Source organism: Athene noctua, chromosome 1 (genome assembly GCF_965140245.1).
Source record: "Athene noctua chromosome 1, bAthNoc1.hap1.1, whole genome shotgun sequence".
Taxonomy (NCBI): Eukaryota; Metazoa; Chordata; class Aves; order Strigiformes; family Strigidae; genus Athene; species Athene noctua.
In genome coordinates this window covers 241,470,408-241,498,335 of record NC_134037.1, presented here as the reverse complement: position 1 = coordinate 241,498,335, position 27,928 = coordinate 241,470,408, and the positions used below count along the sequence as shown (strand labels likewise).

The 27,928-nt window shown below is 41.4% G+C and overlaps 1 protein-coding gene across 4 annotated transcripts in view; it reads right to left on the bottom strand.

Annotated features, from left to right (window-relative positions):
* Positions 1-276: 276 nt before the first annotated feature.
* Positions 277-27,928, bottom strand: part of KATNAL1 (katanin catalytic subunit A1 like 1) — a 43,198-nt gene continuing 15,546 nt past the window's right edge. For all 4 annotated transcript variants that reach the window (XM_074914651.1, XM_074914662.1, XM_074914670.1 and 1 more), the window contains exons 3-11: positions 25,344-25,504; positions 23,212-23,380; positions 15,484-15,608; positions 14,877-14,982; positions 9,978-10,136; positions 9,000-9,126; positions 7,914-8,048; positions 5,474-5,600; positions 277-3,949 (exon numbers count right to left, since the gene is read on the bottom strand). In XM_074914651.1, the coding sequence (XP_074770752.1) occupies positions 3,751-3,949; positions 5,474-5,600; positions 7,914-8,048; positions 9,000-9,126; positions 9,978-10,136; positions 14,877-14,982; positions 15,484-15,608; positions 23,212-23,380; positions 25,344-25,504 (1,308 nt within the window). In that variant the 3' untranslated portion in view covers positions 277-3,750. The remainder of the gene's footprint in view (positions 3,950-5,473; positions 5,601-7,913; positions 8,049-8,999; positions 9,127-9,977; positions 10,137-14,876; positions 14,983-15,483; positions 15,609-23,211; positions 23,381-25,343; positions 25,505-27,928) is intronic.

The window sequence follows — 27,928 nt, the reverse complement described above, 5'->3', positions numbered from 1 at the left end:
TCCTCTCCCCCACCCTCCTTCCATGTGATGGGCATTGGAGTGTTCTCCATTTTATAGCTTGTGGCAATGAAAGGCCAATTTAAGAGGGAAAGCATTGCTGACAGCGTTATCCAAAAAAACCAGACTCTGCTTTAACAGCTCTCCATCCAGGATTTTGGTGAGTCCAACACTACCGTGACGTGCTGAAAAGATCTGCATTGTACGGCAGCCTTTGGAAACAGTTACCAGCAAAGCAGTCACAGACCAACCCAGGCGAGACAGCAGACTCTACACGCACGTTTATTACTTCATACAACCAGACTGCTTATTGTACAAAAATTAACAGTGCCACCCAAGAGGGCTGTCACAGATGTTTAGAAAGAGACACGTAAACACAGCTTTAAAACATGGTTTTTATGTAATTTAGGTACAAACTACCAAAGCACCATCCATTGTGTGCGTATATAATATACACATACACACGTGTGCGCACGTATCTCCATACACATACAGACACAAAATGAACAAACTGTCGCAGCGGGCTGTGATATGCTCAGACATTGCTCCCAGAGGAATCCAACATCCCTACACAAGGTGTGTCTACCTGTGGGACACAAACTGGACTTACGCCGAGCTGTAAGCTCATCCTTAGGGCCTTGAGTTGCTGCCTCTGTCGGCCTGGCCTTCCTTCCCTGGTTGTTCCTTGCTGCACCTCGCTGCCAGCTCCCCTCTTGAGTTAACAACCCCATCTCCAAGCACACTTAGGTGAGTGCACCAGCATGACCTGGCAAAATGTAAGGGTCAGCACAGGGGGTCAGATCCCTGCCCTGAACAGTCTCAGCAGAGAAGAGATGGTCTCTTTGCCTTCCGGAGTGCTGATCTAGTGGGGCCCGAGTCACAGGTGTAATGCTTGGGCACAACCATTGTACGTAAAACATCTACAGCCTAGAAACTTCCGCTTTTCTGTTCTGCAGCAGTCTAGGATGAATGGACCTGTACAGAAAAAAATGTGTTTGGTGTAGAAATCACCTTTAAAGACTGCAGCACCTGAATAATTCCTACCAGACAGAATGTCCAGTACAGTGAATTCTGATTAACATCCAAGAGGGAAGTTTAATGCCTTAAGGTAGAAGGTTCATCAAAGAGCTGAGGAATGACATTTTTGCTAAACGCTGTGCTTTCATCAGCAGGAAGGGCACGGCTGCTTGCAATATGAAACTGAGAAAACTGGTCCTTGGACCTTTCTAAGCAGCAACTGCTGAATCCCAGCACTGCACTCAGACAGCTGAACAGGGTAAGTTATTGGCATTCATGTCTATTCCCTTCTAGATCTTGCTTGTGTAGACTAAGCTCCTCAGGCAGCAATGGCCTCTATAGTGAGAGATCCTGAAGTGCTAATCTGGCACTGGCCACAAAAGATTTTGCGTAGCTTTACTAATTTCTACTGCAGTAAAACAAACAAACAGAAGAGTAACAGCTGCGGCCTGCAGCTTCCCTAAGAAAGGAATGACAGACTGTAGCAATTTCAAAACTTTATAAGGGTCCAGTTATTCCCTGGGAGGAATTGCCTAGCCCTGGCAGAAATTTATCCAAAAATTATAGAGTCAACACCGCTTCTGCTTGCTCATCTTCCAGTGCAGAGAGAACTCTTCCTTTTAATCTGACAGCTACAGGTACTGTGAATCCCAAGGGCTCTGTTGTGCAGTTAGTGCAAACTGATCAGGAAAGAAGCATTTATTCTCCCTGTAGGTGAAGAGAGTAAAAACTGGTATTCTTGCTGCACTAACCTCCCTGTCCAGGAGTGTAACAGGGCTTAATGTTAGGCAGTGAAGATGCTCTGTCCTTGGAAAGATATGAACAGCAGTTGTGTCTCAGCCAGTCTGGAGGCCCCAGAAGGTATTTTTCTAGAGTGCCACTTGGAAACATGCTTCTAAAACCCTGACCGTGTTTCACGTCAAATGCAAGATTGACAGAATTTCCATGGTGCTTCTCCATGCAAATTGTAGCAGTCCTTTAAAATGACAGGATCAATCTGAGACATGGTCTTCACATACAAAGCAATAAAACGGAATAGTGACAGACAAAGCAGCAAAGGTAAAACAGCTTAAAAAGTCGCTCATGTAATCAGACATATGCTGCAGAAATGTCATGCATGTATCCTGACTATCCTTGCTATTGAACAGTAAACATACTTGAGCAGCATTTGCCTTAGTGATTCACATGTCATGGTCCAAGAGGCCAGTGTGCTGAATTACTGACTTTATTGGGAACTTCCAAGAACTAGCAAAAATGAGCAAATAGGAATATGCTCCCATTTAAGAGGGGGTATTATCTGTTTCTTACTCCAGTTTGCCACATTTGGCTATGCCACTAGGAGTCTCAGCAGAGAGCCAAAGGACAGAGTACCCACCAAACAGCACAGCAACTCACATCCACCAAGATACTTCAGGACTAGCTCACAAAATCACCAAAAATTTGAGAGCTTCCCTATTCTTCTGTAAATTTGACATCTCCTTCTCATTCCTACCCTGGGAAACCTTCATATGTCAGGCTCGCTTTCCAAGTCTGTGAAAAGCTCATATAGTCAGCATGATAGTCATACTCTAGCAAGAGGATTTCTCATGCTGGAGTTTATAACCCAACCCTTCTCATCCCTGCACTTGTACATGGGAAGGGAAGAAACAGATAAGAACAGATTGTACAGATTATTGTCCCTTAAATCAGTAACATTTATACATTTTTAAGAAATCTTCATTTTTAAAAAAAATAAGCATGAAGAGTTCTACAACGTAAACAGGTGCGTATGTCATTGCCTAGTAAAGCTAGGAAAGTGTTCATGTCTAATCAGAAGAAGTGGAAGTCCACAGCCTTATATTTTAAAGACAGTCTTGATATTAGTGTCTTTACTGTATTAAACTTTTGGTACTTAAATAATAATAAAAGTAATATCTAGATAGCACAGACAAAGTATAGGATGATACATTAGCATAAAAGTGCAAGATGTAATTTAAGTCAAAGTGCCTACTCATCAAACTTCAAAGTGTCTACAGCTCAAACTGGTACAAACTATGCTCAAACATAAACCATAAACCAGACTAAGAGCAATCAAGGGCCTTTTCTTTTCCTCTCATTTCCATCAGAAATCATCACAGGTAACAACAATCCAGTCTGAAGTAACATCAATTCCAAATGGTTGTACATGAGAGAAAAGTCAAGCCCATGTCTTGATGGAAAAAAATGATTCTCATTTCCTCTTTGTAATGGCAATTAATCCACAGGCTTTGCTCCGAATATCTGAGCAGAGAGAGAGAAAACAGTAACTTCGATGCCACAGTCAAGGGAGGCAGAGTCAGCAGCTCAACAGAAATGTAGCACTTAAAAGCAGGGGGTACAGTGAGCCCTTGTTAGCTCCTCTGGAGTCACATCCCCCCATGGATTGATTGATCCCAGCCATGAAAGATGACTATGAGGAGGTTAAGTAACACTGCTCTTCATTGGAAAAATAAAAAGATTATCCTCACAAGCTTAATTTTCCCCTTCCTGTTTGTCTTATTTTACTATTTCAGAGATAAAATATCTTTTACAATATCAGCTCATTATTGTGTTCATTCCCTTTAAAGGCAAATGGAGTTTAAAAGATCTTGTCACCAGAAGGGGGTGGGATGGGAGCAGAGGCAGACCTTTTATTAAACCTTAAAAAGATTTCTAACTCATTTTGCAAGTGAAAACAACAAAAGCCATAAAACTAGCAAAGGAGAGCTGTCACTGAGATTAAGCAGATCCAAACTCCGTCATCCATTTTTCATACTTCTCCAGGTCTGCAGCAGAAACAGATTTGGAGATTTTCTTTAGAGCCAGCTCAAAGTCCCCCTTGGTAACGGGCATCTGAAGCTCCTCTTTAGAAAGCGCTCGAATCTCTTCTGGAGTTAAGCCGTTAATACGTCGTCTCATTGCCATTAAAGAGGCATCCCTGAAAATACAGAACAATGTATGGGAACTAATTGCTAGCAGCATGTGCTGTAAGCCTATGAATTTTGATTGTATTCTCTTGCTAGAAACCACTGGCAGGAACACTTAAGAGAGCATTTATTTACCAAAGAAGATGCAGTTCACATATTTCTTAGCTTCCACATTCCCAGATCACTACATTAATTCAACATAAAGAATGCATTTGCACCAAAATCCATTTAAGCATATGGTAAATGTGCAGAGATAATTAAAACTATAAAACTGAAAACCTTTTACAATGATTCATAGAGATGAAATTTTCCAACTTCAGTGCAGGAAAGGGCAGGGTGGGAGAGGAACTGCACTCAAAGACTTCTTTTTTTTTTTTTAAAGTAGTATGGATTTTGCACCCCCATCCTCCTAGATTTCAACCTTCTCCCCACCACGTAGCCCAAAAGGACAGTCAGCAAGCGTTCAGAGTGCAGCCCAGCTCTGTCACCTGCTTGCACACAGCACCTGAATCTGTAAAGGGAAGAGCAGGAGGCATCAGACACCAGCATCGTGTGGCCCTGCAGGGCTGAGGCCATCAGTGCCTGTGGCTCCTCATGCTCTACCTGCTCCGTGACTCCTCCCCAGCTCGGATGCTACTAGCATGGCCCACTGGCACAGAGAACGCTGCTCATTTCTCACACCGTGGCCCACATGCAGTCTGAAATTACATTTTTTTCTTTCCCCAGGTTTTTCCCAGCAAGGGATAACACAAGCCTCAGGGAGAACAGGTAATTTAACTATTGCACTGCATGACACACACCAGGTTTTCAAAACCAGGGAGTCATTTTACAATTTCAGCAAAGCAGCAGGGGAAAAAAAAGAAATTAATTCCAAGCCATGTTCTTAAAGAATCAGTTTCTCTTGGCAAGGTTCCTAACGTTGTAAGGGACAGACTTCCTTCCAATAAGTTTTTTCAAATACCTATCCACCAGAAAAGATTCATTTGTCAAAAAATTAAACAAACTGTGGGAACAGGATGGAAATAAATTCAATACTAATGCCACAAACTATCTGTATCACCCTTGCACCTACAGGGTTCAGGCAGAAACCAAGACAATGCTGCACTGGGGGCTGTCCAAACATACAGCATACAGAAGTCTCAAAAAAGTATCCTGTAAAAGGTTCATTTGCATCACAAAATTCTAGCTCTTATACTTGTGGGATTTAAAAAAAAAAAAAAAAAAAAAAAATCCAAACCTGTTTTGCACCGCATTAACAAATGCAGACAAATGCAACCAATGGTAACCTGAGATTTGCTCAGAGAATTTTTTTCTCTTCAGATCCAAGGGAAACTTAACCACATCTCACAGAAGGACTCCACAGTCTTTAGACTGCTCCACCTGACAGTAACACGTGGTTCCAGTAAATAGATTTGAGCCTCAGACATAGTCACTGTTAACACAGCTTCAGATGTAGTGGGTATTGCCTTTTATCACATAATGCAAATTATGAGTTTCCACGCAGTTTTATTTGCAAATTAAGGGGGATAAGATACCTGCAAACATTAGTGATGTCAGCACCAGAATAGCCTTCAATCTTCTCAGCAATTTCTTCCAGGCTGATATCAGGATCTAGTTCTACTTCCCGAAGATTAATCTTAAGTAGTTCTGCTCTGCCTTTTGCTACAACACAAAAGATACTCTTTTGAAGACTTGCAGGAGTAACATTAAAAAAAAGATACAAACACAACTTAGGTTTTTCAGTGAAAAGTACAAACAAAAGGGTTTAATATAAGAAAAGGAAAGAGACAGAACAAATCATAGTATAGTGCGCAATCAAATACAGTAAAGCATATGGTTAAAACCAGTATATTAAAAGAGCATGCTCTAGAGACATTTTCCAAAGTCATACGTCATTAAAAATGTCTGTTATGTCTCAGGTGACAAAGCATTTGGTCACACACTACCCAAGGGGACAAAACCACAATCCTACAAATGTCTGCTTCTTCTCACATCCCTTTGGATTCACTCTCTGTTCAAGTGTTTGATTGCATATTATTCACACAGTTTCATTAGAACCACAATGAGGATTCTATTAACAGAGCACAAACCCCTTAACAATAGGCTGAACTTTAAGCATATGTTTAAGCACTGTACTCAGTTGGGACCCAAGAAAGCTGCTGAAGCCTGACAGAAAACAGATACATTAATACAGTAAACATATATTAATATATTTACTATACAAATGTCCTCGTATACCACTTTCAGACCTAGATGCAGTGTGCACACAGTGATAACCAGCTGTACAAATGAGCACTTATGCAGCCAATTAACCATTTTTTTTGTAGAGGGCATGTGCTTATGGGTACATATGTTAAACAGCCTAAGCTTGTAAGAGGGAATTTACATCTGGCAGCTTAGGCCTCAGTGTTATTCTGCACAACTGTGGTAAAGAAGAGGATGACTGCTTTCCTGGCTATTACTGCACAGCAAAATATACCAGCTCAGCATCTTTATTTCCACAGTGACCAATTTTTATGACCTAGAAAAGAGGACAACCACAACAGAAAAAGCAGCAGTAGTACAGGCTAAAAGTCTTAAAGAAATGTCCACACTTATTTTCTATTTATTGATGTCCCTAATTTTTTTTTTTTTTTTTTAATTTTAGGGGGAGGGGAAATAGAAAAGAAATTAGAAAGCCTGTCTGAAGCTGCTGGTTTTGTGTGCTTTGCAAAACTGTCAATAATGCAGAGTTATCAATCACACACAACTGGCACTAGTTATAAAATGGGGATTTATTATTTACAGAGCACAATGTACATATGGCATAGCTGCAGACAGCATACTGTATTGGAGAACATTCTTCTGATCTTTGCTATGGGGCTAAGCAAATTCTTGCAGTATTTTGAAAATGAAACATGGTAGAATATATACTTGCATCAAATTCCACAACATACAGGTGTATATATGACATATCATATCACTTTTTCAATTAAAATGCCTGACCACATCAAATCACACAGCACAGTTATAAATGCATCATTTATACTTGCCCAGAACAGCTCAACATTCTTATTTACAGAACAGATGCAACAGAACACAAGACTGGAAATAAAACTGGAGCACATCTCGTATGTTGTCCAGCGTGTAATACACTGTGTCAAAAAACAACCCGGTTTAATTAGAAACAAGAGCAAAAGCTGATAGGATTTTAAACTAATTGGTCATAAAGACAGGCATCCTGTTATCGCCTGTAAGCTGCAAAGACAAGCTGTAGAGCTATTAAGCATCCTTATACCTGCTAAACTCAATCACAACTGCTGTCACCATGAACACGCATCTTGTTATCTTGAGTGCTCATGCAAGGAGATGAGGCATCCACTGTACCACAAAGAAACGAAGCTATGCAAACTTCAAGTGATAGGAATCTCAAAATTAATAGGACAGGTGAATGACAGCTAGGAAAGACAATACAAGCCGAGACGTCTTAGGGCAGGAAAGCAATCAGCCTGCTGCATTCTGAGTGACTCGAAGCACAGTCATAGAGGTGAGCAAGCAATGATTTACAATGAACTAAGCCTATAAGTGAAAATTCATGGATCCACTTCTTTGCAGTTGTCTGCAAGGCCACGGAGTGCATTTGCAATATTTCTGAACATGTCCAAAGGCTGCCTTTGATGATCGCTCAAGGATTGACTGTTAAACATTTAAAATAATTCCAGGCTCATTAAAACTAACTCTCTTTCAAAATGTAAGAACCCATCAATGGGCTTGCAATGAAATGCCGCAGCTCTTTGTTTTTAAGCCTCCAAGCAAGTAGTATTTTTTTTCTTCTTTCTCTCACTCTTTTTAAAAATAAAACGACCCAGCCAAACGATTAACCCCTGAATTTCACTGCTCATCACAAAAACATCAAGATTCCTCCCAAACCCAACAGTAATCCTAATCTCATCCTGCAAAGGCCATTGTAAAGGAAAATGTTTGTAGCAAACATACCTGTGGGCAAAGGTATATAAATCCTCTTCTCCAGTCTCCGTCGCAGAGCTTCATCAATATCCCAGGGAAAATTTGTAGCAGCTAATACCATAACCATCTTGGAAGGGTCATCATTTTCCAGAGCACCACCTACCCCTGCCAGCACAACAGTTTAGAGTAATTTCACTTCACAGCTCTTATTGATTGAGATGCTTGCTAAGAAACACTGCACAAACACTGCAAAAGCCTGGACAAGGCTAAGCAAGAGCTATATGTAGTCCTAGTGCCCCTTTCCAAACTTCCCATTTGGTGTGACAAGACCACCACTGTCACAGAGAAAGGGAGAGTTCCTTCTTTTGCTGAGTCAGGGGAGGGCTTTCTTTGACAGTGCTAATAACATAGGCACATGTGGTGCAGCCCTACTAGTCCCACCAGAAGTGCTATCTCTGTCAAATCTGGCCATAGAAGAAACAGGAATCACCTCGTGGCCTCACAAATGAGGCCTGCAAAGAAATTACCCCTTTGGGGCAAAAAGTTGCCTATCCTGAGTTTACCACAATGAACCTCCACATTTGAGGACATTATAAATAGTAGTTAAACAATAGCTGCAATACAGAGGTGGCTATTATACCACTACACCATACAATATTCCTCAGATCATCATCCTCGTTATGTGCACCTGCACAGAACGGATACCAAATCTGACTAAAAGGGTAATATTAGCTGCCACCACAGAATACAGCAAAATCAGATTTCACAGTGGGGTCCCTAGGCTGAAGACTCTAGCAAAGTGGAGAAATTTGTTTAGATTTCACCAAAATTAAAGACCTGTATTAAATTGCACAAATCTTCACTATCTGCTTCTCCTAGAGTCTGTGTCTCTCTCAAATATGAGTTTTCAATTTACCATCAAAATGGCCATTTTAGAAGCAGAACACCCTTTTCAGTTATCTGCCTTTGAACATTCCAAAAATACACTACTCTGAAGTTCTACCTTATCTTTCCCCTTTCCATAAAGCCCAGTTTTCCAGATTGCTCACGTTCTTACATTCCCACCTGTAAAGAAACAGCACCCCAGCCCCAAACTCGGATCTAAACACTTGTTACCATCCATTTGCACAAGCAGCTCTGACTTGACTCTGCGACTCGCCTCGTGTTCGTCAGACGTGCCTCTGCGGCTGCAGATGGAATCTATCTCGTCAATGAAGATTGTTGTTGGAGCATAAAACCTCGCCTTTATTCAAATGAAAACATCACTATTAAGGTTGCAGCAGCAAGCACGAGTCTCCATCAGACCACAATCCAGTCCCACTAGACATACTACAAATAGATCTTCCCTGGCTGTCACAAGAAAGTAGTTCAAGATCTTGATTTACAAACTGCCTCATGTATGCTGAAGTTTATACATTTTAAATCGTACTCCTTGGGTCAGGGGTCTGTCAGTGTTGGTTTCTCAGCAACCGGTCTTGCAAGCGGAAAAGAAACACAACCAAAATACAGGCAGTTTTCATGTCCAGGTTTTTGTGCTGGTGGGGGACAGAAAGGAGCTCAGTCTACCTCAAAAGAGACAGGTTTTAGCTGAGAGTATTGTAAAAGTGCAGTGAGGATCCCAAAGAGGTGAATCACTGTTCAGTATAGGTCCACATGGGCATGTCCTTCATATACCACACACGATGGACCACACCCACAGCTTTACTGAGAGACTTGTATCCATCCTTCAGAACAGAAACAGAACTAAAGCATGTATTGCTTCTACAATAACAGTTCCAAACACCTTCCAATTTCAAATCTACTTCCTATGAGCTTGTTATCCCATAACCAAATAAGAACTGAATTTCTGTCAAGGTCACAACTCTATGTTTAGTTTGGAAAATGCTATCCTAAACATGGGTGATAAACCATTTCCTTCTTAAGCCTCAACAACATACCAGAAAAGGATGGAAACGCAGATTATGTTTTTCTAACTGGTTGAGGGGGTGTCAGTTCAATGGACTCTGTGCTTCCAACATGCTACTGGAGGGGCAGGAAACAAGTGATGTCCTTTCTCACCTTAGTGGTCCCCAGATCATATTATCAAGGACATACCATTTCAAACAAGAGGCGGACCAGCTTCTCAGACTCGCCCCTGTATTTAGATGTCAGTGTAGAGGAAGACACATTGAAGAATGTTGTTCCACATTCTGTAGCAACAGCTTTTGCTAGCATTGTTTTGCCAGTGCCAGGAGGACCAACCATCAGCACACCCTGAAACGTGAAAACAAATGTAATGAGCAACAAATAAAGAAACTCTGCAACTGGTACTCTACGTTACATCTCAGTATGAACCGAGATCTGTATTTAAATTGTTTAATAACATAATCATAACCTGTGGAAAACAAAAAACAAGAATCTTGCGTTTGAGAACAGCACAGAAGTGTTCTGAGATTTCTTCTTACTACTTCACTGAGTCCAAATCACAAAAGCCAGTAACTGCTGCTGCACCTATCACCTGGGAAGCAGACAACAGATTTACAGCCTTGCTCTGAATCAGACAGAACCTGGACTTGAACTTGGGCCTTTCCCAACTCACAAGGGGGTGCACAGGCAGATGAAGACAGTGAATTCTTATTGGAAAAAAGGCCCCTTCACAAAGAGCTTCACAGGAACCAATATACTTTTGCAGAAAGTTGTGTTCCCTCAGTAGAACATTTTTCTGTAGAAAAACATTTTGCCAAAAAATCCTGACTATGGGTATGTATGAATCTGGTTGATTTTTACATTTAAGTATGCACAAGAGAATTCACTGAATACAGCAGTTTGTCATACTGTTTAATCTTTCCATCTCAGTACTTCTATAGCCATACTACTGCATCTTAGCAATCCCCAGATGAAACACCATACCTACCGCACTGTTGGATGGTAGGAAGGCACTTCTATTTCTATTTTACAGATAAGCAACTGTGTCTCATTTGGACTACCTCTCCATCCCACAAAAGCCTAATCTGAACCTCAGTGATTATTCAGAAAGCTTTACACTAGGAAACTGAACTTCAGTTGTAAGTCCCATGTTGGCATCCACGTCATCACTGTTCTTCCATCTGTGGCCTATCCAAAAGGGAGAGTAAGGAGCACACACCTCTGCAGCTCAGCACATTCACCCATTGTTACACAAACAGGTTTTTCACTGGACACACAGTGCTCTCAGGACTCAGATTAAGCTTGTAGCACAAAGACTGGTTAATCACTCGATAATATTTCTAAATACAGTTATCTTTATGGATAGTCTTTCCAACCCTTCCAGCAGCAGTGCTAGGGAGGAACAACACACTGCTCCATGCCCATACAGCACTAGAATAGGGCACTGTGATTTTAAGCATGTCACTATGAAAATGTAGTGCTCAAGCAGCTTGGGTTTTTTTTCCTCCCAACTGCAAGATCTTATTACATGCTAACAAGAGTTTCCTGAAGTAAAGCTGTACTGTGTTGCAAGGGTAATCAAATTAGCTAGAATTAGAATTGCACATCATAATGTGCTTTGCAATTAATAACTTACATAAAATGCCATAGCAATAAAATATCTGTTAAATGCAAGCCACATAGCAAATTAGATTTCATCTGTTCCTCGCAAAAATTTACTTCAAAAAGCACAAAGAATGACATGGAAGAGATCTATAAAAACAAATCAACCGGGAACACAATTATTCAAAAATGTACTATTCAAAAGCAATAGCCTCTCTGTACTCCATTTTCCATTAACTCTTAATACCTTTATTGCCATTTAACACTTAGCTAATGCAAGCTCAACATACATTCATTGGTAAATTAAGTTAGAAACGTTTACATACCATCCATACAGCTAACAGTCCAAAGTCACTCCTCAGGCTGCCCAAGGTTTCCCAAGATCCAGAGCAGCAAGCATAAAAAGTAAATGGGCTCTTTTTCTCCCCATGAGGATTCAGACATATATTGTGATTTGAGTTGCTGCATAGTGATACTGATATTATAATAATATTGCAAGTACAAGCCTGGAATGACTGGGTAACAATTACTCAGCATGTGATATGCAGGTCAGAGATGACTTACTGTTCTCTCCGAGTTTTAAATGTGTTTATTTAATACTTTAAAACAAGGTGCACCTCAGTTCTAACCATACGTGACCCCTGTGTTTGACAAATTGCGTTCACTGCAGGAGCTGGTGATAGAAATGACTAATGTCATTTTTTGGGTATTGCTTTGGTCCTCCATTATTACAGATGGTCAAATTCTGGCTTCAGTTGCACATGCTGCTCAGTGCTGAAACCGAAGCCCATCGCTTTGCACCTCCTGTGTAACTATTATAGTGAGCGTTACCTTGCACGTGATACTGGTGGCACTGTATACATGCATAACGCAGGTGCAAAGCAGCCACACCAGGTGTAAAGCCAGGGGAAAACCAAGCTCTCTGGGGATAAAGGTGACAGAAATATCAGTTAAAAAAACTCGAGTTCTCAGCAAAACAAGATGTGCATGGTTGCAAACAGAAACACATAGGATCACGTTGCTCTTTCTCTCTGCAAACTAGGAGGCTGCCACTTACTCACTAGTTAAAATCCTTGACAAACACAAAGACTTCTTTATTCTTCCTCTAAGGCTCTGTTAATCCAAAGTATTCCAATAAGAAGCTGAAATGCTCCGCAGGGAGTAAGTGTTTTGATGAAATCACTGCAGGGTTACTTCTTGTTGTTGTAACAATCACTAGCAGAGCAGTGGGAAGCACAGTGAGCAACTGGGCCTTCTTGGCACAAAACAGTTCAGAGAAAAAGAAAGAGCAAGCCTGGGGACACTCAGAAACCCGTGGTTGAAACTACACAGCACCTGTGTTGAATCAGGGAAGACAGCTGGCTCCTTCACACAAGGCACCGTCCTCTGAATACAGGCACAAACTGTGAGGGCTGTCTTGGGAATTGTTCTCAGGAGAGTCTGAACATCCAAAAACAGATTTGGCTGCCTTTTCCCTGAATTATTGTCCTGAATGCCTAGGCTCAACAAATGCCTGCTGCTACACTGATTACTGGAAGAAACAGTCTTCCCTTCGAAACTTCTCATCCTTGTAGCACAGTCAGAGGTCAACAGTAGGGAAAAAACCATGCTGTTCTGTGTGAAAAATAAATTCAGGAGAGTTACAGCTTCACAAGTCACCAGGGAAAAGGCCAACAACGAACACTCTTCGTGGACTCGTCAGAAATCAATCTGCATTTCAGACTGAAGAGAGGAAATAATCTTAGATTTTTTTTCCGTGTTTACAACCACCTGGTTTTCAGAGGGTACACTGCTCAGTAGGAAAAGATAATCTCATGCAAAGAGATGGAGACTGCAGGCTGTTGTTTCTTTATCCACTGCCACAATACTTGGGAGACAAGGCCAGTGTCACTCTTCACATTCCCTACAGTCTGCAGATACACCTGCCTTAAAAACAGATGGCCACTACATCCTCTAGGCATGTTAGCAGGTGAAAGCAAGCATAGCAGCAATTCACTCCCTTAGAAGTTTTTGAACACTGGACAGACAGGGCCCCCATAGTCTATCATAAGGGTATGGATCAACTTCCTCTATGCCAAGAAGAAAAGAGAGATTCAGCTGCTCAAGACACTAAAATCTCACCCTACCTCGTAACCCACAATATCTAGGCCCTATCCAAGCTGATAGCTTGGTTAACCTTAAGGTTAACCTCAAGGCCACTGGTACTGACCACAAGGTCTCTAAACCCCTAAGACCATATAGCCTGGAGCTAGATTTGGGCTGCCCCCCTGCAACTCACTAAAACCTCCATGAAAAGCCCTTGAGCAGCAATCTCCCAGCTCACACCATCAGCTCCCACTCTTTCTGACTTCCCCTCTTTACTGTCTGAGATGCAAGCCCCAAGAATGACAAGTCTGCTATGTTCCTGGAGTGCTTTGTTTTGCAAATAAGCAGAGTAACGGGGATCTAGGACTGGTTCAGGCTGGAGGAGGACAACTTTGAGAGTCAGACCTAAGTATAAGCCACAGAAGTGCAAGAATCAAACAGGAGAAGACAGAACAAGTGATACTAACACAAGATCTAACATGCTGCTGAACCAGCATACTAAACCACAGAAACTACTTATGTACACAGCACTAGCTACACATGCCATTGCCTTGCAGACTCAGAATAACAGAAAATTTTCAAGTCTCTTTTCCCCAGTAATCCTTCTCAGTACCCAGAAAACCCTTGTGTTGTTACAAGTGTCAATCCATCCCACAACAAAAGAAAGACAATTCTATTTTCTACTTACAGAAATGCTCAGCAATGCCCACCCTCCTCTTCCTTTTTAGCTCTAAGCATGGCAGAGACTGGGTTCACCTCTGGTCCATCAGCAAGGCCATCTCAGTTGCATAATCTTCCTGTTGCCCCACTTGCAGTTCTTTCTCCCACTTTCAATTTCTCCCACTCCAGCAGTAACTATGCCCAGCCACAAGTGTAACTGCAAAGCTAAATCATCACTCAGATTAGCTCCCCCTCTCCTTGCCTCCTTGCACCATTCAGCCTGCAGTTTGCAGTCTGAGTGAGAGATAGTTGGCACATGCAGAATAAAACAGTCCAAGTGCTGTGCTGTTTTTCTCTGCGAAGTGTTGAAGAGTGGCCACCATAAACCTAAACAGAGCTTTTCTGCTTCTGACAATATATCCTATATGCCTGTTCACATGTACAAGCTGACATACAGAAAATATTATCAAGTCAACAAGCTATGACTGAGTAAATACAAAAGAATTATTAGTTACTGTAAAGCCTGTGTACACTTCCAGCTGTTTCTTTCAGTGCATTTTATATGAATCGTTGTGAGAGGTTTTCACAACAAATTCCTGATCTTTCCCATTTGCCTTTTTAGCCTTCTGCTACAGGCATCCACACACATTACAGCAGTAGGTAACTACACATACGCTACATAAAATACACACACACATAACTACAGCTTGCCATTTACTAAAACACCAAATAAATTCCCACCTTCCAAGGTCTTCTGATCCCTTTGAAAAAATCAGGCATCCACATTGGAAGAACAACAGCTTCTCTTAATAATTTCTTGGCTTCTTCCAAATCCGCTATGTCATCCCTGTGCAAGATGAAGAAACTTGTATAAGATTCCTGTACAACAATTTCTTCCATTTTTTATAAAAGAAAAATAGAATAGCTTTTCACTTAGTACCATGTCTTTCAGCATGCCAGTATATGCCTCCTGAGAGCACTTCGATAATCCTGTGACCTAAAATTACATCCACTTTTGGAAGGTAGGGAAAAAATAACTTTCAACTCAAGCTACTCGGAGCTGCTTAATTAAAAATTGTTTTGGACAATGTAAACACCAAAGTGGTATCTTTAAAGTTCTCTGGAGCATACTTTCATTTCAGCAGTACCTGTTATGTTTGTACTGCACATAATATCAGTTAGCAACAAAAGCTTAACGGTAATCGTATTAATAAACTGTTAAAATCAAAAGACCTTGTTTTGTTTATCTGTAGAAGATTATGATGGCTCCCTGTTTTAAGAGTCAGAAGAAGGATAATTTCTCTCCTCCACACTAGCAAAAACACTTGAACTGAAAAAATCCTCATACCAATGAATGCTTGGATTCCTTGATACAATGTCCCTTTCAAGAGCTTCGACCAAGTCTTTGTCATAACCTGCTGCATCAAATTTTGGAATCTCCCCATCACCAACTTCCTGGGATATTTTCTTTCCCTAGAAGTGAAAGTCATACAGGCTCATAAGGACATTATTCTTTCAACATAGCCTTTACTAGCAATATACAGCAATAATGTCTGGTTCACATCAGTAGAAGCCACAAGAAGGTATCAAACATCAACACAGCTATCTCAGCACCACAATGTCGAGCAAAACTAACATGTTTACACCCTCCGGTCCACAAAGATTCCCCCAACACCTGTGGTTGCTTCCACCACAACACCACCATGCTTCACAGATGCAGCTTACAGTGACAAAACCCCATCAGAGCTCATTACATATTATGGTGGGTGGGTGGGTTGGCTGGTTTTAAAGCAGCAAACCAGACCCTCTTAACAGAGCTGAACCACTCTTCAGACAACTGACACACTTCCTGGCCAGCTGAAGGCACGAATGCAGAAAGAGCCTCACAAAGCAGACTGCGTCATGGCTTAATGCTACATTAACTCCTGGCTGAAGACCAGAGCGTATTTTGAAGATGATACACCTGCCACACTACCTACCGGAGCTAAACAACTGGCACCCCATCATTACCGAAAAGAAACACAAAGCTGTTAGACCCATTCTCTTTAATGGAGGAAAACCAAGAAGATTCTCTCCCCTTCTTTAATTAAAGCCTTCCTGCCCAGCAATTACTCCTTTCCTTGACTGCAAACTATTTACTTCCCTCCTCTCATTCAAAGGTCAGCTCCATAAACAGTTAAAATGCTTTTAAAAAGTCGTGTTTATTTAAGGGCCACACCAAAAGCCCTAAAGAAGCTCCCCAGCCACCTAGGCCTCTTTGAACTACAGTAATTTCTGCAGCACGCTAATGCTCATTCGGCGACCAAGCCACACGCTACTTCTGCCCCAGAGGGCCCAGAGTTTCTGGTTAGTACTTCCACAGCGCCGTTAAGTTTATGGGGGTGAAGTAACGTATTCCCTTTTGAAGCATCAGGGCTCACACTCCTCCTCTCCCACTTCAGAAGGAAACCGCTTCCCCTCCCAGCTCAACAGCAACGTTTGGCCCTGCCTGAAAAGCAGCTGCGCTGTTTTAAGGAAGGAAGCTGACTAGGGAGCTACTTTAGGCCTCTTAACTCAGCTTCTAAACACTATCAGCAGCAAGTTAAAGAATCCCAGCTGGCTGGACAAAAGCAGCCTAGGCAAAGGCGGGCTGAGAGGCAGCTGGAGACACACAAATAACCTCGCTGTGGAAAAAGAAACGGTAGCGATTGCACCCCTCCCAGTTGCTGTTTGCCCATGAGGCGGGTGAGGGAGCAGTTTATCTTGCACTATTTTTATTTCTTGCTTCCAAGTGAACTCTGTGTTGTTTAGTATTCCCAGATCAGTTTTTTGCAATGGAAATGAAGCTGAAAGTTGTGTTTAGATAAAGAGCTAGTGTCAAAAATGTAATGGTCTGGCGTAAAAAGGAAATGGAGAAAAAAGCCCTGTAGAGCTTGGAAGATTTCAGGAGAGAGAAAATGGAATCCAAATGTAACCATTAAAAAAGGGGGAAAAAATTACAATGAAGTGAAACATATTTGCTGTCTTTGTTACACACTTCTATCCCTCTGCAATGGACTGGTTTTCCTAGTGGAAGACTTTTCCTGCACATCTGAAAACAAACCGGATGTTTTGGGCTTTTTCTGGGCGAAATTGAGTTAAAGCAGGCTTTAAAAAGCAGGAGAAGGCAGGGCGGATGGCTGCAGCCCACTGTGGAGGAGGCTGAACCAGCGGCTCCAGCCCCCGTACGCAGCCCGGCTGGCGCTCAGCCCGCCAAGCCGGCAACGCCGCCGACACCGGGCCGGGCTCTGGCGCAGCTCAACCCCGCGGAAATCAGAGCTGAAACAAAGCGGGAAAGGCACGTCCCGGGGCGGGGCGAGAGCGCGGCGGGGCGGGGCGAGAGCGCGGCGGGGCGGGGCGAGAGCGCGGCGGGGCGGGGCGAGAGCGCGGCGGGGCGGGGCGAGAGCGCGGCGGGGCGGGGCGAGAGCGCGGCGGGGCGGGGCGAGAGCGCGGCGGGGCGGGGCGAGAGCGCGGCGGGGCGGGGCGGGGCCGATGCCCGCAGCCCCAGCTACTGGGCCCGGCGATACTTAATTTTTTCCGGGGATCAGTGATTTTTGCTGCGACACAGCTCGCCACCAGAGAGGGAGAAGGGCGGCCAACAGGGAGGTGTGCCTTCAGCATCGCCCTGGCTGTCATTTTAGTGAACGGTCCTATTATTTTCTGGTCTGGAATTAAACCGAGATTTAAAGTATTTACAGTTTTCACATGTAATAAGGTTATTAATGTTGGTCCCACACTGGTCCAGTATGAAATCCTGAGTCAGCAGGTCAGTGAGCAGAGGCTAGAAAAAAATCATTTTAAAAAATGTCACCTGAATTCAGGCAACAGGAGTAAGCATAATTTTTTCAGTCATATCCTCATCTTTTCTTGTGGTATTACTTTCCCAAAACAGCTTCAAATAAAGCTGCTGTGGTGGCTTCTCTCTAAGACGATATGCCAAGGGACACCTTCTTGGAGAGGAGAGTAGCCTTGGAGTCCAGGTATACAGGACTGCAAAAGCCTGCTCCTGACCAGTCCCCTTGGCAATCCTATTGCATAACCTTCTCCTCAGCCAACAAAGTTCTGACTTAAACACATTAAGAGATTTGCTGGGCTTTCCATCAGGAAGAGGTATCAGACCTGCACTAACCCACTGGAACAAAAACCATTTCTAAAATGAATGTATTTCTACTCTTGTACTAAGTTTGTGCATTAGCCTCAGCAGTTGTTTCATCAATGTGTCCACCACTCTGATGTACTTGCAGCATCATGTGCCTTGCCTTCATTTACCAAAGCAAGGAAGTCTCTTCTTGCAACACAAGCTTAACACAATTACCTGTCCACTTTGGCAACCCTTTTTAAAAAAAAATTTCCTTCTTCTAATCTTAACACATCCTTCTTGAGCATGTTTGTAGAAATGCACACAAAACACTCCAGTTGCTCTCCCACCAGGGCCTCCTATAATAGCATGAGTATCTCTCCTCTCTGATGGTAACACCTCAAACTGGGCCTAGGATTTAATTTACATTCATTTCCATGGCTATATCATACTGCCACCTCACACTTAGCCTCAGACAGATCAATCACATAGGATAACCCTGGTGGCTGCACTGACCAGGACTGGGTTCTGAAGACACCTTGCATTCCTGCAGACTCTTCCCACTACACACAAACACCAAACAACTGCTAGATGTACTCTCCACCCCTTGCTGACAAAGGTGGCACCTGGCTGTGCCTCACTCCAGCAGCCAGCCCTTCCCATCACTGCCACGAAAAGGTGATGTGACAAATGAAAGTTAGCCTGATCTGATTTCTGCTGATATGTCCAAATCTTTCTTCTCCTCCATTGCTGAGCTCCCAGCTTCCAGCAGAAATTCTTGTTGTAGTCTCCAGGTACCCAGCTTGCTGCTCTGCACCACTGAACATTATCCCATTTCCATGACTCCAGCACAGAGTTATCCATTCTTCCTGTACAAGTCTCGATAGCCTCTCTGGTGGTGGTGCTTCCCAACTCAGTGTCAGCAAATTTAATTAGTGCATGCCTCTTTTTTGTGCCAAGATCATTAATTTAAATATAAACCAAGAGTCAGTCTCTAGTCTTGAGGAAATCCATAAATGATTTACCAGCTGACTGACACTTTTTCTTTCAGTACCACTTGTTTACATTCCCCTTCTTGCCTAATTCCTCCCCACCTTACAATTCTTCTACACCACACACTCACTAGATTAACTAATTGCTTCCCTTGCGGCATCCAGGTAGATTAATTTCTTTCTCTAAGACATTAACTGTAAAGAAAGTGGTGGCAAAGGCAAAACCTTTGCTTAAGAAACTGTATTTCACAGTATTCCACTTTCCAGTTAGTCCCAAGTCTTAACTTTTTGTTCATTCTAAACATGTTTTAAAACTTTGCACAGTTTAGATAAAATTAGCAACTCCAGTTGCCTGGATCACTTTTCCTTTCCCTTCCTAAATACAGGCATGGTCAACACAACTCACCATTTACATGAGACAGCAGCAGACCCAAAAAATTTTACTGGAAACCTCTGCTCCCAACTCTGCAATTTCACCTACCAATTCTTTCAGTGTTCTTGGATGGAGATAATGCAGCCTTCCAGTCCCAATGCATGGAGGTCTATGTCTTCACCTAAATACAACTACTTCATCTCACATACATATTTCTGTAATCTACCTTGCCTTTACTTCTGATAATGCACATCAGAATAATCAAGAAAAAAAAAAATATTAAGTCATATCTTCATCAATTTTAATATTCACTGATATGGCAGCACAGCCCTTGGCTACTTCACATCCTTTGCAATATCTACTGTCCTCATCCACTGGCAATCTAAAATAATTATAGAATCACAGAATGGTTTGGGTTGGAAGTGACCTTCAAGATCATCTAGTTCCAACCCCCCTGCCATGGGCAGGGACACCTTCCACCAGACCAGGTTGCTCAAAGCCCCGTCCAACCTGGCCTTGAACACTGCCAGGGAGGGGGCAGGCACAACTTCTTCCGGCAGCCTGTTCCAATGTCTTACCACCCTCACAGTGAAGAATTTCTTCCTTATATACAATTTAAATCTACCCTCTTTCAGTTTAAAACCGTTAACCCTCATCCTATCACTACACTCCCTGGTAGAGTGCCTCCCCATCTTTCCTATAAGCCCCCTTTAAGTACTGGAAGGCCACTCTAAGATCTCCCCAGAGCCTTCTCTTCTCTAGGCTAAACAACCCCAGCTCTCTCAGCCAGTAATCTAAATAATAATTATTTAATAATAAAAAAATCTAAAGAGTACTCCTAAAAAAGTATTCTAGTACTTAGATAGGGTATTATGCAATTTCTAAAAGACATACAGGTAGCATTCATGCTGCCTCTTTAAGCTGAACTACTGAACAGAAGCTAAAATTCTTGGCAATGATCCAGCAGAAGGTACCTTGAGAACAAGCCTAATAATTTCCAGTGGAACTAAGAAGAAGAAGCACTTGAAAGCAGTATTTTAGAAAAAGGAACACGTAAATATAAGGTTTTAGTGGATAAACACCATCTGGTGGGTTGCAGTTCAAAATTATTTTATACAGCACTACAAAAGGTCATTTTACAGGCACAGTCAGGTTAAAACTCCTTATCCCAAGATGGTTACAGACAGAATGAAAAGATTATACGGTCTGGGGAGGAGGAACAGTGAAAGAAGGCATCACATGTAAAGCAAGACAAAATATTTCTAAAACATACATACTATAGCTATATTTATCTTGAAAAACATCACAAATAAATATGCATATTGCATCGTGGTATTATAGCCAGGACAGTGTACAACCTATTAAACTGCAACAAACATCTTAGGAAATGGATACGGCATCCAAGTTGATTACATGTTCTAAGTGGTCCTAGCCAACCACCCAAACCCAAGAACTACAGAGCTGAAACATTTACTGTGAGAAAAGAGGTATCTGCCTGCCTAGTTTGAAGCTTCAGTTTTGCACCATTATTTTTAACTGAACATGAAGAGTTACCAAACCTCTTCAATTCAACATACTAGGCTACAGAGGTAAGCTCCTTTTGTAGTTTTAGTTCAGAAACTGAAGAACTTAAAACACTTGCAAACTAAGAAATGATAAAACTGCAAGGGAAATTAAACCTATTTTCATGTCTGTGTGTAAAATATGGAAAGTTGCATTAAGTCCTCTCACTTCCCATGCCTGGCTACTTCCTCTTTCATCCAAAATTTTCTTAAAAAGAAAATAATGGATCCTATACCAAAACTGTCATACAGCACATGAGAATTTGTAACCTGGTGTGATTTTTGCACTTATACCCCAGACAAAGAAAGTAAAATAACCACCAAGACACTAGACAAAGGCACAAAGAAGAGCACGTGTGTTGGTATTTTTTGAAGAGTAGACATATTTTCCTTCTGCCACCTAGTGACCACTTTATTCAGATAAGAGTCATGTCTAAAATGTACCATACTAAATGGAACACCTTCATGACTCTTCTCCATCTGACAGCAGTAGTATTGCTAATTGCATTATTCCCAGAGACAAGTATTGTAAAAGTCATGTTGTTGTGGGCTCCTTATAGTAAAGCCCTATAATGCTCATCACCAGAAAGCTTTGAGAGCAGAGTGCACTCTCATTAAAGCTAAGACTTTGAAGGCTGCCTTACATAAGCATGTCTGGGGAACCTGTCACACACCACAACTCCAATTCCCCGTATAGCTGGCAGAACTGCAAATAATTTCACAGATCTTCACAAGCTTTTTATAGCTTGCAGGATGCACACTTGTTATTTTAAATCTTACTGATCCAGGGTAGAGATATTTCTGAAATGATTAAACTTGATCTGTGCACTCACTCAGTGGCACTGCTGAAAATGTGCCTGGCCCTACCTACTGATGGTAATAAGGGCTGGGATTACTTAATACTTTCCCTGTGTATCAGAAAAGCAATTCATGATGGAAAAAGTGTTATCTCTGAGTTCTTTCTGCACTGTGAAGAAGCAACCTGTAATAGAAGGGCCACAAAGGGACTAACCAAATTAATTTGGAAGAAAACTGGCCTAAATATTTTCTTACTCATCTATCAAGACCTGCACAATACTGTGTGCCCCTACAGGAAGGGGCTTCTCGTATCTCTGTCTGTCAGGAAAGTAAAACCACTTCAGTATACTCTTGACTTCTATAATTTATACCACAGATTCCTTGGGTTCCTGGCACTGACTCCGCAGTTAAATTTAAAAATGAAAGTGTATCAGAAACAGCAGTTTGCACACAGACATTATATTCAGCCACATAACAGTCCTGCCTTTGACATCACTACTTGATTGTGAGTCACTGATTCTCTTTTTCTTTCACTTCAGTGCTGCTTCTTTTTCATGTGTCTTCAGACGAAAGAATCTCCAACTTATTCTAATTTATTTTACTGGTTTTATTTTTAAAACAAAGCCTTTCCAAGAAGCAGCTTCCTAAACACTATAATAAATACAAAACCCTTTTCATAAAGAAAATGGAAGTTGCTAAGAGTTTGCTTTTACTACGACTCTCACATAATTTTCAAAGATAGAACTTCAAATAATATGGCACAGATTCACCTAGCATCAATGCATTTACAGAACTGTCCTGGACTTCTAGAAACACCTAAATTTTACTATGGTATGACAGATGCAATGGTGCTGTGGAACTCCATTCATGAAGTCTAGAGAAAGACACTGGTCTAACTTTTGCACTTTTTACACAGAAAACTTTATAAAAGACCTGAATTGTATTCAATTTTTTAAAATAAAATAAGCATGGGGGAGTAGGAGGAGAAGGGACTTTATGCCTGGTTGACACTGACAGATTAGAGTCAAGTCCATGGTCTAACTGAGATGATAAGAAACTCCCAAAAAACAGGCCACCATGTTCAAAATCAAAAAAGGTATCTCCATGATACATGCTTTGTCCATGAGGCAAGAGGAAAGCACCATTTTGTGGCTTTTTATTATTACCTGTATTAAATGACTAAAACTAAGAATGCTTCTCTTTCCCACCTGCTGCATCGTAACTCCTCCCCATCATGTTCTTTCCCACTTCTTACCTTGTCATCTCTTCCTCTAGCTCTAGATTCCCTTTCACGGCTGCCTGCAGCCTTCTCACCCTTGGATACCGCATGTGCTCTGCCCGCAGGCCCACGGGGCTGCAGTCCTGGTGATTCTTTCCTCAAAGGTTTTACTTCTCGGTTGGGACGTTTTATCTGAGGTGGAGCCCTAACAATAAGCAACCACAAAAACGTGCTAAAAACAGTGAAAAAAGATCAACATTAAGAGGGAAGTATTCTAGTATTTCACTGACTCTCTTGTGCGTTACTGCTAAAGCTGACTAGCCCCTAAATCTTATCTCCCTCTATCTGCAAATCCAGCAACATATTTATGGTTCTGTCTGACATCCAAAGTAAGAAAAAATACAAAAGGAAGAAAAAGTTCCAACAGTTTCAACAGGAAAAAAGTTTCAAAATGAACAATACTATTAGATCAGTACCCCTAACCAGGCTTAAAACAAACCAACACACGTGTAACAAAAGAGGAAACAATATAGTATACATCTTCAAATTGTAGTTTCGTCTCACTCCCAACCAGGAGATTATATTAGGCTACATTCACATGCACAAGTTCTACACAACCAGATGACATTCCTGGTTTAAAAAAAAAAAAAAAAAAGCTGGCTAATAGCTTTGACAGGCCCCAAAACAAATGAGGGAGAATTTTAAAACAATCATCCTACCTCTGACTTCATTCACCTCTGTGAAAATGTCAAAATGTAAAATTATCTAGAAAGCAAATGCAAACAGAGCCAAATTGGAACCACCTATATGTGCATCACCCACAATGTCAAAGACAACTCAACAGTGGCATGAGGAGAAAGGATTTGGTTTTAAGACAAGGTGTCACAGTCATTTTGCTCTAGGGATTGGATCTGAAATATAGAACTAAATAAATGGCCAGGAATGTCATCCAACTTTAATTAGTGCCCGCTCTTAAATCTACTGATTCTTGGTTTGAGTAACTCAAAATTTGCTAACTCCAAAAACAGCTCCCTGGAATATGGCTGTATAGAAGTACATAGTTAAACGCATTGCTGATTACAACTGCTACATTTTGCTTTGTATACATTTTCATCAAACTTAACAGCAGAGAAGAGCAGCTAAATTTCCTTACTTACTTGGTCAGGACTTAAATTTCACCTTAAAAAAGTAGATGAACTACTGGGCCTTTACCTCTAAGAAAGGTACAAGAATAAATATATCTTGCACTTCACAATACATTACCACAAAAATTCAGATAATCGTTTCTACCACTCACAAAAGTTATCAGCATTAATATTATTCTACACTTACATTCCTGGGGTTTTTTGAAAAGTGAAGATCCATTTGTTTCATAGTCACAAATCACATAAATTTACAAATAAACTTGGCATTTCTTTCTGTTAAGCAAGATTTTTCATTTTATGTTGTTCCTTTGCTTAAGTGAGTATACACACAGTAAAATTCTTTGCTATTCCAATGTTAGAAAAATGTTGGCATGATAAATGTTATTCTTGATTTTAAAGGGGATTTGTTGTTTCCAGCAACCTGTGTCAGGCTCTATTAGGGTGAAAATATGAATTTCAGAAAATGCACAAGCATCTATTTCGAGAAAACTATCAGCTAACTAAAGTTACCTTAAAGTGGTTACAGAAGAGAAACACCATGTATAATAGAACATGCTTAGCAATAAAACTAACCAATGGATTAAACAGAGGTCATATCTATAGCTAGGGAGTGACTTCTAACCACCATGTCCTTCAAGATCCTTCAGTTCCAGCTCCTTGCTGATTCCTCAGCCATCAATGAATTCAACTGCTTAAATAAGCTGAAATAGAAAAGTGTTCTCCCTGCACATAAGAAAGGCAACTGTCACCAAAAGCCTACTTACCTCTCCAGCAGACTCTAGTGCCAGGCCTTTAGCTAGTCACTCCTACCAGAATAAAGGAGTGGCTTTCTTTAGAACTTCAGCAATAAATCCAACTGTAGGTTAATTACTATTTTCCTTAATTAATTATATTTATTCTTTATTACAAACGACTAAGGGGTGAATGACATGTGATTTTCACATTACAGATGCATTCAAAAATTAATATAAAATTATGGCAACCCAACTTTATTCCACCCACTCTGCTTGAGCCTCTCATTACCTGTGTTCAGCTGGAACAGGAGGGGGCCAAACAGCAGGATCTCTAAAAGGCTCATCTTGACAGGATACAGGGATATCTGCAGGTCTGTCCATTTTAAAACTCTCTAAAGTGTTGACAATGCTCTTAACTTGTTCATATTCTTCAACTAGTTCTTGTCGGACCTTGAGAAATACATACATTATTTTAAAATTGTTATTATAATTTTAACTTTTTTTAAAATTTAAAACATAAAATACCTCAAAACATACTCTACCCTCAAAAGCAGGAACTCCCAGACTTTTCCATTCACAACCCCAGACCTATCAGACTGACAATAGACCTTTAACAACAGCATAAACGATTGAATCACTGTTGAGTTCATCTTCCTGATTGTCAATGTCATGACCAGATATGATTGCTAAAGCAGGAATCGCTCTTCCATAACATGTGCTGATGCTTAGATTTATGTGTGCATGTTGACATGTATGCACACATACATATACTTTTATACTAGTAAGGGTGCTGTTGGCAGTTCTTTAACATATTTGCTACTATTCTGGCATAAAAGAACTTCTCTGATTAGTCTCCAAGGTCCTAGTTATAAAACTAGCTAAATCATTAAAATATAATATCACAAAATTAGCTTTGTGAGGGGCACATCATCATCATCCAGTCAAAACACAAGCCAATTCTTTAGTGGACTGCAAAGATTAGAACAGGAAATGGGAACTTTAACAGCCTATAGCGTAAGTTCAAATTATAAGTAAAGTAAGTGAAATAAGAATGAGAGGATATTATGTCTCAGAAAGAAATCAGATTGCAGAATTACACAGCTGAATTTTATACCTGAAGTTTCTATTGCCACTAGTCAGGGAATTAGAACTACTGCAATAATTCCAAGATTATTTACTTGATATTTGTTCATTTCATTTTTTTTCCATGAAGCCTAGGAAAAATAAAATCTGTGTAGAAATCTGCTAAGTTTTAAGTGATATGGCTTGTTACAAGCCCAAGCTTTGTATGCTAAGGTCACTGGTTCTTAGTACACACTGGCAGCCAAAAACTACATTGTACATTCTTGCTCAGAAGCGTAAGCTTTCGGTTTAAGATGTGCTAGGATTCACCTGAGTGCACTTGTACTGCATCTTAGCAGTCTTCCACCTATCACTCATGATGCTTTCCATCCTGTGGGATCAACCTCTATGCTGACTTCAGTTTTTACCTGCTTGAGGGTCATAACACCCAGCTGTCAGCTCTTCACTGAAGTCTTGGTGCACAGCTAAAACAAATTCATGCATTGCTGTGCATGCCTGGAAATCAGTATCAGCACTCTGCAGCTAAGATTACCTCAGGCCAATGTGAATCTTGCCTGTTACAGGCTCACAGCTGGAGCTACTGAGACATCCTTGAACCTTTCCATCCACTGGAAAGGCGCATTGGCTCTAAAAGCTCTCCTGAAGAACCACTACAGTGAGGATGTTTGCAGGCTGTCATGAGGCACACTACTGAGGGAAGCTACAACTAGCATACACTGCACAGCTGAATCAAAAGGCAGGATCTGAAGTCAACTTACAAGAAAGCCAAGGAAAGACACCACCAGGCACCCAGCTGTGCTCACGTCTGCGTCCACGTGAAAAAGAGCTGGGAAAAATATTGCCTGGGAATGCTGCAAGCAGGCTTCATTTTGTGTCAAACAGAGGAAGGCAACTGAGGACAGTATCAACAGATGTCAATGAAGTTGCCTGAAATCCAGACTCTTTTTGCTGTGCATAACTTGAGAAGATTCCAGGTAATCGAGAGGATCAGAAGAATGGTAGTCTGCACATCCAGCCTGTTTGCTGAGGTTATAAATATAGCAACAGCAGATCAGGAAACTACTACTAACAGAGTCACATCTTACGAATGTTCGTCCTAATGGTGCTTACTGGTGAAAAGATGTGGCCACTAGCCTGAGATCTTCCCATCTCCCTGTGTCCTTGGAAAGGAACCACGATGGGTACGTGCAAGGTGCGGTGTCCTATCAGTACACATTCAGAAGCACACCTCTTCCAGCCTGATCACACTCTTGTTTCCCCTCTCAGTACAGTGTCTTTCCTCACCTGCTCTGCTCTACATGTTCAAAACAGCAGGAGCAGCCCCCCACTTTTGGTGGGACAACTTCAAGACAGGAAGCACTGTCCATTGCTGGGTATGGTGTATAAAAGACTGAATGATTAAATGGTCGGCACTCAGTAACAAACATACATCACCTGTTTCTGGAAGGTTCAGTTCTCTTAAAATACAATCAGGTACATCCCACAGGAATGTATTGTTCTGCTCTGTAATATTTTCCAAGAATCTTCCCACCACAAAAACAAAATAGATTCCAGCAGCACAGATAAATTCTTCTCTGGTTTAAAACTTAAACCTTGTTTAAGGACAATAATATATATGACTGTTGACAGCAAGATACCAGCAAGGACAGAGGCAAAGCAGAGGGTAAATCCCCAAGGCCCTACACAGTTCTTGCAACACTGCATTTATTTCACCAGGAGCTCTATGTGCATCTGTACAAAAGGAGCCTCAGAACTTGATCATTTCACAGGGCAGAGCAGCCTTCTTGCTTG